The sequence below is a fragment of the Capricornis sumatraensis genome, chromosome 6 (assembly GCF_032405125.1).
Source record: "Capricornis sumatraensis isolate serow.1 chromosome 6, serow.2, whole genome shotgun sequence".
NCBI lineage: Eukaryota > Metazoa > Chordata > Mammalia > Artiodactyla > Bovidae > Capricornis > Capricornis sumatraensis.
Window position 1 is genome coordinate 95,129,378 of NC_091074.1, and position 12,361 is coordinate 95,141,738.

General features: G+C 44.0%; 1 protein-coding gene across 1 annotated transcript in view; it reads left to right on the top strand.

Annotated features, from left to right (window-relative positions):
* ROR2 (receptor tyrosine kinase like orphan receptor 2) overlaps window positions 1-12,361 on the top strand; it is a 242,174-nt gene that overhangs the window by 186,663 nt on the left and 43,150 nt on the right. The window contains exon 2 of the mRNA XM_068974478.1: window positions 770-847. Within this exon, the coding sequence (XP_068830579.1) occupies window positions 770-847 (78 nt within the window). The remainder of the gene's footprint in view (window positions 1-769; window positions 848-12,361) is intronic.

The following is a 12,361-nucleotide window of genomic DNA, read 5'->3' on the forward strand; positions in this document are numbered from 1 at the left end:
GGTATGCGGTGAAAGTCTTCAAAGAAAACTGCACTGGGATATGGAGAAAGGACTATATGAGGCCCCACACGGTTTCTAGATCATCAGTCACAGCTACCCATCCCTCCTGGCATTTCAGGACAGAGGACATGACTTTGTGCCATCCTCTCACTTGAGCAGACCAGCCCCGCTCTTGCCCTTGGTGTTTATGACTCTGGGGGTGACTGCTTCTGCTGATACAGTCTCTGAGGGAGTGAGGTTACTATTGCCATAAAGATGAGAAACTTCTGTGTTTATGCTTATTGGGTAATCAGTTCTTGGCTGTTGGCTGCTAATGAGTCTGGGGGCTAGGGTGGGCAAGGGGGAACGAGCTGCTGAAGAAACTCTCCAATTCTGAATTTATTCAGAATTATAACGGGCCTATATCTGAAGGACCACCTGCTGACTCTGGCTCCAGAAGTGTTTAATTTTGCCAGCTGGTGTTTTAATCTCTCTCTCTTTCCCCAAATGAAACTTGGGCCACATGTTTGCTTCCTCCATACCTGCTGTAAAGCATTTGCATTTTGCCTGGGATTGCAAAATGATTGCAAAATTGCAGGAATCACTTTTGCTTTTGGATCAAATCTGATGCTACAAAAGCCCTGTGAATGTTACCGAAACACCTTATTCCTCTAGGTGTTCTATAAACACTGAGCAGTTTTGCTAAAACACTATTGTCTTTGCATGAAAAACGGAATAAAGGCCCTGAAGGGAAATCGCATTAATGTGTGTGCTGTGCTCTTTTGCCCAGGGCAAGTGGAAGTTCCTGACTCAAATGACCCTTTGGGACAACTGGATGGACATGACAGCCCTGTTCCAACTCTGAAAGGTAAACTGTGAAGTGTTCTTTGAATACAAGCATTTGAATGTGTTTTCAGAGTACCATGCAGAGTGACTCACTGTGCCGCTCTACTCAAGCCTTGGCTGCTGAAATGGATGGTCAGGATCTCCCATGACCCAGTGCTGCCCCATGGGTGGGTGTAAAGCTGAATTCCACCTCTGTAGCCCAACACTGAATCATATCTCAGAGACAGGATTTGGGGTGAAGTAGATAAGAATAACTTAATCGCTTTGCCAGGCAAAGGGGGCCACAGCAGGCTAATGTCCTCCAGACTACATGTCCCAACCTGAAGTGTGAAGTGAGAAGTTCTATAGGAATTTCTGGTTCAAAGAACTTCATGGTTCAAAGAGGGAGTGATCAGCTTGTGGACATTCTTCTGATTGATTGGTGGTGAGGTAAGTAGGAGTCAGCACCATCAGTCTGGTTCCAATTGATCTAAGATCTATATGATTGCGAGCAGCAAGATCTATATGATTGTAAGCAGCATTCTGTCAACTTCTACCTGGTAGGGATTTCAGTATCTGCATAACAGCTCAAAGATATTATTATCTGTACACTTGAGGAGGAACAATGACCCTACTCCAAAGTTGCACTATTTTTTTTTTTTGACAGCTCCTCCTTTGTCTCTGCCTTTCCTCCCTTCCCTGATTAGCAACTGGTTGAACCTTTGCATTAGAACTCAGGCAAGGTTATGAAGGCTGCTGTTGATGTTTAGTCGCTAAGTCATGTCCACCTGTTTTGTGACCCTGTGGACTGTAGCCACCATGCTCCTCTGTCCATGGGATTTCCCAGGCAAGAATATTCGATTGGGTTGCCATTTCCTTCTCCAGGGGATCTTCCCAACCCAGGGATTGAACCTGTGTTTCTTGCATTGGCAGGCAGATTCTTTACCGCTGAGCCACAAGGGAAGCCCCGTCATGAAGGCTAAATGAAATCTGTTTCCTGTAATCAAGAAATGGGGGGATACAGAAAGGCTTTTGTGCCCAGGAGTCCCACAGGGTCCTGCTTGGTATCAGGTGCAGAGGCATGCCTCTTGAAGCAGTTTTGAAAGCTGGGTGGAGCTTGTCAGAAGCTGGTGGGTGGGTGGGAGATGAGAGGGCAGGGGTAGACAGATGGCCACTGAAGGGAAGAAGGAAACTGAAGGGAGCTCTATGGGCCCGAACAGAGCCTTAGGACCTGGATTCCTGGCTTGGCCATGAAGTCTCCTGCTGACAAGGTCTTCTCGGGCTATTCTCCAGATGTAATTGTCCAGACTAGGGAGCGCCTCAGGTGGGCAAGTGGCCCTCCTCCACAGGTCATCAAAGAGCAGGTTATTTGTCTTATTGCTCCAGTCTTTCCCGGAGGTCACTGCCAAGATCACTGCTCACTTGGCACACTTTGTAGGCATCTTAGATTTGAAAATCAGTAGACACCATTTCTTGTGATGCAGCCCAGTCACTTGAAGAAGTGGTGCTTTGCTTCCTTCATCCCCTGTGACTGTATTGCCTCAGTCAGCTCAGGCTGCCACAAGAGAACACCACAGGCCAGGTGGCTTAATCAGGAGACATTTACTTCTCACGGCACTGAAGACTGGAAGTCTGAAGTCAAGGCGCTGGCCTTGCTGGGTCCTAGTGGCATGCTAGGTTTGTAGACAGTGCAGTTTTGCTGTGTCCTCACAGGGAGCGAGAGAGTGGGCTCTGGTCTCTTCTTGTCTTATAAAGACTCGAATCCCATTATAGGGATCCCACCCTCATGACCTCATCTAACCCTAATTACTTCCCAAAGGCCTTACCTTCAGATGAGGCACCACTACTACACAAGTGCTTAAGGCTTCAACATGTAAATTTGTGGGCACGCAGTTCAGTGTATAATAATTAACTGTTGAAACAGCTACTTTATTTCTGTTTAGCTTCTTTTTGTAAGCATTATTCAGAGCCCAGACATCCATAAATTTCTCAGCCCTCTGCATGTTGAGGGTCCCTGTGTCCCCTCAGGAATGTGTTCACCTCCACGTGTCCAAGGCTGGGTCTCCTGGAGACTGAGCAGAAATGACTCAAGTCCACCAGTCTCAGCTGAGTGGAATAGGTGTTGCTCTGTGTCCTGAAAGAACCTCCTGGGATCACACAACAAACTTCTGCATTCTGGCCTCAGAATAGTTGTTTAAATTCACAGAAATAGAGTCGTAGATGTAGAAAGCAAATGTATGGTTACTAGGAAGGAAGGGGGCGGGAGGGATACATTGGGAGAATGGGATGGATATATGCACACTACTAAGTGTAAAATAGATGACTAATAAGGACCTGCTGTATAGCACAGGGAATTCCACTCAATATTCTGTAATGACCTATATGAGGAAAGAATCGAAAAAAGAATGGATACAAATAGATGTATAACTGATTCACTTTGCTGTATAGCAGAATCTAACACAACATTGTAAGTCAACTATGGTCCAGGAAAAATTGTAAAGCAAATGAACAAACAGGGTGTGTGGATCTACTTGCTCTTGGTGGTGCCTTGTGTGTGGAGGCTCCTTGATAATGATTTTCCCCTTTTGTATCTTATGCAGTAAATATATAGGTTAGTTTCCTCACATTGACCCCCTCGCAGTCCAACTGTGGTCATTGTGACCTTGCACAGAGTCAGGATGTTTGGAGGAGAGGGCCTCTTTTGGTGAGGTAGGGATGTATCTCCATGGCGACCAAGGTCTGGGCTCTGGAAATTTGTGTACCATGCTGGCCCTTAGGATAGATTTCTTAGGAAGAAAGGTAGTTTTTGGTGGCTAGATGCTGAAGTCATTCTTCACAAGTGTGATTGAGCCCACAATCTAGTATTATAGAGACTCAGATCCATCATGGGGTTCCCACCCTCATGGGTTATGGCTCTTGCCCAAAAAGGGACTTGCCCCACTCTTCCTTTGTGCTCCCCTGGCCTCCTCCTCACACCCTCAGTGATGGAAGGAACTGGCCTGGCAATGCCAGACTTATTAATCCATGCACTTTTTTTTTTTTGTTTAAAGAGCTTCAGGGAGCATTACTACTTGGCCACATTTGGCTTAAATCATATATAAAAAGTTATAATAGTTGAATGGACTGTATGAGCTATTTCTTTAACCCAGTTACCATTTATGATGCCCATGCATCTGTAAAACTGCAGGCAGGTGAAAATGGCTAGCGGGCAGTCTGTCGCTGAGCGAAACAGAATCTAAGAATTAGTTACAAGTGTAAAAAGCATTTAAGTTCAGATGTACTGGGCCAGGATTGAGCACTTAACGTATAATTGGTGGTTGGTATTCAGAGAGGGAAATCCCAGAGCCGATACAGAAGGAAAAACAGAATGCAAAATGCATTATGATTTGCAGCTGAAATGTTTGCCTGAAATTTCTGTATGCCAGAGTACCGTCATCATTAGGACTGAAGCTGGCCTTAGGACTCTGGTAATAGTATTTAACAGGAGTTTTATATTCCTTGCTATATTAGATACACTATTTATTATTATTATACTTACAAAAGTGTTCATTTGGCCTAGAAACCATTTGCTCTTTTGTTCCAAGGCTGTATTTTAAATGCATATGTAACCAGTTTTGTAAAATCAGTACTTTGGAATGTGTGTGGGCGGTGGATCATTTCTGAGAGCCTGGGCTGGTGGTGCTCATCTTGTTCGTCTTGCGTCCTCCAAAAATAGACCCGCTTGCTTGCGTCTCCTGCCTTAGAAGGGTGCTCATCATCCTGGCTGAAACCAGAAGGGGAATTCCTGACTCTCTGCACTTGAAGCTGTGTTACAGTTAGAGGTGATCTCAAGGGCATTCTAAATCACAAGGCAGGAGTTGGTGCCTTACTCACCAGGCTGCCCGCTGCTATCTGTGACGTTATGTTGTGGTGCTGAACTGAAACTTCCTGGGACAGAGAAAACAAAGCCATCAGCAGAGTTCACCCTGTTGGCATGGAGACCATGCCTGATGTCTGTTTCCTGGGGGCCTGATCCACCTAGGATGCAGGGATTGATTAGCATATGTGTTGGGTGCATTTCTGGTTTATTCTGGGACTCTTGGTGCATGTGTGAGTGTGTGTGAGCAAGTGTGTGATGGTTTCCTGGAGTTTATGGAGAGTGAGAGTCTCCAAGGCTGATGGGTTAACTTGAAAAGAGCACTGTACTTGCAGACACAGTTAGCTTAGGTCTGTGGCTGGGAACTTGGGGCCAAGCTCAAGCTGTGAGTCTGGGCCCCTGCACCTCCCCTCTGAGTGGCCCCTGGCTGGTCATGGAAATCTGGGGCTCCCCTAGACGGTAAACAGAGAGTGTCCAATGTTGCACCACTTCCTTGGACAAATCTAATGTGAGTTTCTGGGCTTTGAGCCCTAGCCACTCTCGAGGTGAAGGCTGAGCATTGAGCTCCCTTGATCCCCCTGCAGCCAGAATTTTCTGAGCCCATTGGGCTCCCCAAGATCTGAACAAACTGAACATTGTTGGGGAAAAGCCCAAACCTACAGATGAGAGATTTCAAAGCAAACAAGTCCTATGCAAGGTGGATTGGGAGGCACAGGACCTCATATACACATATGAGAGCCCTCTCTGTGGGAGGGCAGGGACGCAGCCTGCTTCTCGGAGTGGTGAGGCCAGTGTGGGCCTCCAAGCCTTCCTCTCCTCTTCTCCTTCTTCTTCTCAGTGTCCCCCTCTCACTCTTTCAGGATAACTGCTGCAACCTGCACCTCAGCTGGGATGGAGTCATGGTAACTGGTGGCCAGTGCCTGGCTGGACTGTCCATTGTTGTCCCTACTGAAGGTGACAGACAGGCAGTCGTCCTTTCTCAACCCACTGGGTTTGAACACCAAACTGCACTGGCCTTGTCCTTGTGTGCTTGTCTAACGTCTGTCCCAGGTGTGTGCATCTGTGTGTGTGTTTCTGTCTGTATGACGCCCCGCCCCCACCCCGAGAATTCAGCAGCTCTTGTGTACTCCCAGTTGCCTGTTGTTTTGTGCGTGCTTCTCTCTCTGAGTCTGCCCATGTCATCTGGTTTTCTGGGTCTAGGTCTGTCTTCTTGTGCCTGACCATCTCTGTGTGTGTGTGTGTGTGTGTGCATCTGTGTCCCTGTCCCTTTAAGAGGATGTGCTACTGTTTGTTGTTCAGCTGCTCAGTGTGTCTGACTCTTTGCGACCCCATGGACTACAGCAACCCAGTGTGACCCTGTTTGTCCAATGGCCTCCCTCCTTCTCTCTCCTACTTCTTCAAACCCACGATAGCAGTTTCCAAGGACTGTCATTACAAAGTACCACAAACTGAGTTCCGTAAACAACAGAAATTTGTCCTCATGGTTGTGGAGGCCAGAAGTCCAAAGTCAAGTTTTGGCAGGGTTCGCACCTTCGGGAGGCTCTGTGGGAGAAACCGTCCACATCTCTCTGAGCTTCTGTTTTGCTGGCAGTCCATGCAGTTCCCAGGCTTGGGGCCACATCATTCCAGTATCTGCCTGTTTTCATGTGATCTTTTCTGGGTCTGTATTAAAATGTCCCTCTTTAAAGAATACTAGGCATTTGATTAAGGCCCATCCCTATGTCCTCATCTCAATTTGATTATATCTGCAATGACTCAATTTCCAAGTAAGGTCACGTTCACAGGTTCCTACTATCTCACTGGAGGGACACAGTTCACGCCACAATACTCTCTTCTCCTCCAAAGACTCTTACATTCTTTTCTCCATCTCTCAGGTCCTTTAAATTTCATTTCCCCGTTTTTCTCACTGTCTCTGGTTCTCATTCTTTCTAATCTCACACCCTCCTCTGACCCTGGTAAGCTCCTCCTCCCACCTTACTGCAACTGGTTCCATGTAGACCACTAGACAACTCAGTGGGAGTGGCGCCTGCCACTGCCCCTGACTGATTTATTGGCCTATAAATACTTCCTTCTGGGAAAAGCAGCTTTATATCCTCTATGCAGCTCTCAGGGTCCCCTCGTCACCTGCCCTTCTAAGCAGGTTGTTTTATTTCCCACCAGTCAAAGCCCTGTGACCTTGTGACCCTGGTACACATGGCTTTCCTTATCTCCTCCCCAGGCCAGCCAGTGTGATCTGGTAAACAGGCAGATCCTCAGACACTTTAGTCATTTAACCACATTAGTGAATATGTGGATGGTCAGTTGGGGTAAAAAGATCATTCATCACTGATCTGACTGTGAGGTCAGGAGTGGTGTCCTCTGGAAATGAGTCCTCCTGTTACCTCTGCCTTTACTGTGTTTTCATGCTTGGATTGAGCTCCCTGTGCAGAGTTTAGGGGTGAGCAGAGAGCTGACCCGGGCAGCAGGGAGATGGAATTCATTAGCATCAGTTGTTGAAGTGACCCCGCTGTGAGGAAGGGGAAACGCTTTTGGATAATCAAAAGGGAAGACTTCTCCTCTCTTAATGCTGTGGAGGACTGACCAGATCCAACTTAGCTGGATTCCCAGCCACAGGTGCCTAGCTCCTCCCGGCCTGTTCAGTGGCAGCTGGAGAGGTTTGGAGCAGCTCTTGAGGAAGCCTTTGTGAACTAGAGGAGAACTTAGCAATGGCCAGGACAATGCTGTATTTCACACATAAAGGAAATGAAGCCGAGGGATGAAGTGGCTGGCCGGGAGTTAACCACCAAGAGAAAAAGTAGTATTGTGCTTAGTCTTCTGAGAAATTTCATTCTATTTTCATTTTGGCCTCCAGTGAATGAATGATGATTGTAATGGTGGACCAAATTTATTTGGCCACCCTCCCACTTACATTACATACGAGTGCTCAATAAAATATTCATCAAAGATGTAAATGATTAGATGAATTTGCAAGAGAGTTGGAGAAACGCCCAGGAGCCAGCATGAGGAAGGAAGCAGAATTGTGACAGTCCTGGCCTGCTGAGGAAGGAACCACTAAGGTGTTCCATTCTGTTTGCAGCCTTAGAGAATGGCCCAATTTTCATGGGAAAAGGTTTAGCTGAGATAAAGTGTTGGATTCTGCAGATGTCATGCTGTTATGACATGAGCTCTCCAGTAATGAAAGGCAGAGTCTCCATGTGGCCGTGGGGCAGATGTGGATCCATCCATGGACTCTGGAGTAGAGGGGTACCAGTAAGACGAGGACACCTTAGCGAAAGCTGGTACAGGCAAAAGACAACTGCAGACACATCAAATCCTTCCATGCTTTGATACTGAAAGAGCTTACACTAGAGCAAATATGCAGAAGTAGAAAATCCTGATTTTGAGATTACATGAAATAAATATGCTAAAGTTACTGACTTCACTGGAATTGGATGGATTACATTTCCTTCAATCAAGAAAAGTAAGGGGTCGAGACAAAAATCAAGTTTGGTTTTAGGAAATGAAGGAATTTACATTTCTTATATCTTAATATGGGCTTCCTTGATGGCTCAGATGATAAAGAATCTGCTGCAATGTGGGAGACCCAGGTCCAATCCCTGGGTTGGGAAGATCCCCTGGAGAAAGGAATGGCTACCCACTCCAGTATTCTTGCCTGGAGAATTCCTTGGACAGAGGAGGAGATTTTCACTCATTAGCCCAGGAAGGCGAGGAGAGGGCTTGCCTCAAGCCTGGCTCCAGATGGGACAAACAGAAGGCTTTCCCATGAGAAATCAGACTTGGACCTGCACCTCAGGAAACTAAATTTACATTACCAGAATGTTGTGGAAGAGTCAAGAGCCCAAGAATTAACATAAAAACTTGGCACTGCCTATTTCAGGAATCCAGTCCTCAAGGGATTCCCACAGAAAAACCAGCCCCGCAGTGAAAAATTACGAAGTACACTCAGAGAGGCTCAAGATGAATGATGAGTTAGTAAACAATGAAGCTGAAAGGATTAAAAGTAAAGGAAGAAAAAGCAGTTGTGGGTTTGAAATGGAACCAAAGAGACCTTCTAGAAACGAAAAGTGTAGCAGATAAAATGAGAAACTTGATGGATAGTAGATGGCACAGAGCTAACGATTATAAAAAGATAGCAAATGTAAAAGTAGAAGAGCAGGGAAGGCTCTTACAAGGAAGTTCAGCATATATCTGGAAGGAGATTTCAAAGGAGAAATAAAGGGGGAAGGGAGAAACAGTATTTCATGAGATACTGATGGAGGATTTTACAGAATTCATGGAAGGCATCAATCTTCAGATGTTGGGTATAACACTGAGGCCTGTTGAGGCTAAAATAAAAATAAGTTCATAGCTAGTGATACTTTGGCAAAGACAAGGGAAATAGTAAAAGCAGCCAAAGAAGGGAGAGGTCAGATTATCCACAAAGGAATGGTAAGACTTGTAACAAAACCACCAAAAACAGAGGACAGTGGTGTAATTGTCAGTCTAGAATTCTGTACCCAGCTAAACTGGCATTCAAGTCTGAAAGCAACAGATAATTTTAGACCATGACCAAGAGTGTTTACAACCTTTTTTTTTTTTTAACACAAAAAGCAAATGTGAATCAGGAAGAGCTCAGCTGAACCTGGGGAGAAAGGAATGAGAAGCAGGCAGTGTTGGCAAGGAAAGAACTTGTTAAGCAAGTTGGCAAATCTAAATAAATTTTGTAGTTGAAAAGCATCTGTAATAAAGACCACTAGGAGCTTACAAATGTAGTGTAACTAAACATTGGGAAGCAATAATTCAAAGCTCTGGTGGTTGGGGTGGTGTTTGCAGCTCACAGCATTTCAAGGTGCTTGTATTTCATTGTATTTGGGAAACTTTGCCAAATTAGGTATGCTTATAAAAAGTAATAAAGCTAACTACTTAAGTGTAACTTTTGAATAAGTAAAGGGAGAATAAAGGGAAAAAAAAACAGAAGAAAACAGGAAGGAAGAATTAAAAAGCAAAATTAACACTTTTAAAATAAAATCTTTCAGTTAACAATCTCGTAGGTTAACACATATAGACTTTTAAATTAGCATGTTAAATTATATGTTATTTACAAAATTCTTGTCTAGTGCATGCCCAGTTGCTTCAGTCGTGTCCGACTCTGCAATCCTGTGGACTGTAGCCTGCCAGACTCCTTTGTCCATGGGATTCTCCAGGCAAGAAGACTGGGGTGGGTTTGCATGCCTTCCTCCAGGGGATTTTCCCAACTCAGGGATTGAACCAGCATCTCCTGCATTGCAGGTGGATTCTTAACCCACTGAGCCACCTGGGAAGCCCTCATGTCTAGTATATAATCATAAAAATCATTAAAAGTTAAAAATACAGAGTAGAACCACATTAACCAAAAATACTCTGAGGTAACTATATTAACATCCAACAAAATGGTTTTTTAGACACAAAAGCCTTAAATAGTGATATAAAGACTAGATGATGTAATAAACTTGAAGTTTATTGTACCCAGGAACTTGGGTTCCAATATACAAACTCAACCTCACAGAATTAATAATGGCTATTTGACATATATGGTATCAGTTAGCGTGTATCTCATTGAAACTAAAGGTTTCCCGATGACATAGCAAGCAAAGAATCTGCCTGCAATGCAGGAAATGCAGAAGACACAAGGTGGATCCCTGGGTTAGGCATATCCCCTGGAGAAGGAAATAACAACACACTCCAGTATTCTTGCCTGGGAAATCCAATAGACAGAGAGACTGCTGGGCTTCAGTTCTTAGGGACACAAAGAGTCAACCATGACAGACCACACACAAACCCATGGTCACGCCCTGATTTAAACTAAGTATTTTAAAAAATTTGAGCAACAAATTGACAGGTTTAATCTTTTGGGCATATATAAACCCCTGCACTGAACAATTAGAGAAAATACATTCTTGCCATTCAGTGTGGAGCATTTCAGGAGCTGACTGTACTAGGCTGTAAAGCAAATCACAGTGGTATCAAAGAATTATCATCACACTAGACTATATTTTGTGACAGCAGTGCAATTAAAGCATACCTTTAATAACTCATAGCCAAAATTTATAAATTGTAAGAGAAGTGGAATCTGACCAACCATATGGAGATTAAATAAATTAACTTATTTGATTGCTAACCCTTGGGAAATTGCTGATTTAATGCATACATTAGAAAAGAAAAACATAGAAAATTAATCAACTGCAGAAGTTAGAAATATAAAGATTTGAATAGATAATTACAGTAGGAGAGGCTCAAGGGCCAGTAAACCTTCCTAAGGACTCTTGAGCTCATGAGGAATTCTTAAGGTGCAACCTAAAACAATAGTACTATTTCATGTCCATCATATTGGCAAACATTTTAAAGGCCCCCACTCCGCCCCCCGCCAGACACCAAATGCTGGCAAAGTTATAGGGGAAACACTCTAACTCACTTTTAGTGGAGTACAAATGGTTTCAAGCACTTTTAAGACACAGATAAACGAAAGATTTCAAGGCCTATGACTTATCACTAATGCATGCAGTTAGGTGCTTGCAAGGTTACTCCCATACATGTACAGAATGAGATATATACAGGTCGTCATTATACACTGTCTGTACTGGCAAAAATGTAGAAACAAATTCTTGCCCCTGAATTGGGAAATGGATAAAGAAATTGTGGTTTCTTTGTACAGTAGAATATTATGAAGTGATTAAACAAATGAACTGCATCAACAGAGGAACCCCAAGCTGACTTTGAGTGAAAAAAAAAGTAGCAAAGAAGGTCTTTCAGGGGAAATTCTATAAATATAAAATGATATAAATATGCATTGGAATAGTGCATACTCATTCTCTGGAGAAATAAGGGAAGGGTGTGCTTTAGTTACACTTCGGAATGTCTTATTTTTTTAATTACTGTGAGTCAACATTAAAAAAACTAAGATCATGGCATCCAGTCCTATCACTTCATGGCAAATAGAGGGGGAAAATATGGAAACAGTGTTAGATTTCATTTTCTTGGCCTCCAAAATCAATGCGGATGGTGACAGCAGCCACAAAATCAAAAGACACTTGCTCCTTGGAAGAATGGCTATGACAAACCTAGACAGTGTATCAAAAAGAAGAGACATCACTTTGACAAAGGTCCATATAGTCAAAGCTATGGTTTTTCCAATAGTCATGTATGGATGTGGGAGTTGGACTATAAAAAAGGCTGAGTGCCAAAGAATTGATGCTTTTGAACTGTGGTGTTGGAGAAGACTCTTGAGAGTCCCTTGGACTGCAAAGAGATCAAGCCAGTGAATCCTAAAAGAAATCAGTCCTGATTATTCATTGGAAGGACTGATGCTGAAGCTGAAGCTCCAATACTTTGGCCACCTGATGTGAAGAACTGACTCATTGGAAAAGACCCCAATGCTGGGAAAAATTGAGGGCAAGAGGAGAAGGGGGCGACAGAGGATGAGGTGGTTGGATGGCATCACTGACTCAGTGAACATGAGTTTGAGCAAACTCCGGGAGATAGTGAACAGAGAAGCCTGGCGTGCTGCAGTTCTTGGGTTGCAAAGAGTCGGACATGACTTAGTGACTGAACAACAACAACAACAAAGTCAAATATGGTAAAATGTTTGCATAAAATCTTGATGTTGTATACATGCATGCTAGTGTGTTAATATCTGTATTTTTCTCTGCAGCATTTCAGTGTTAAAAATTGTTAGCTCAGAAATCA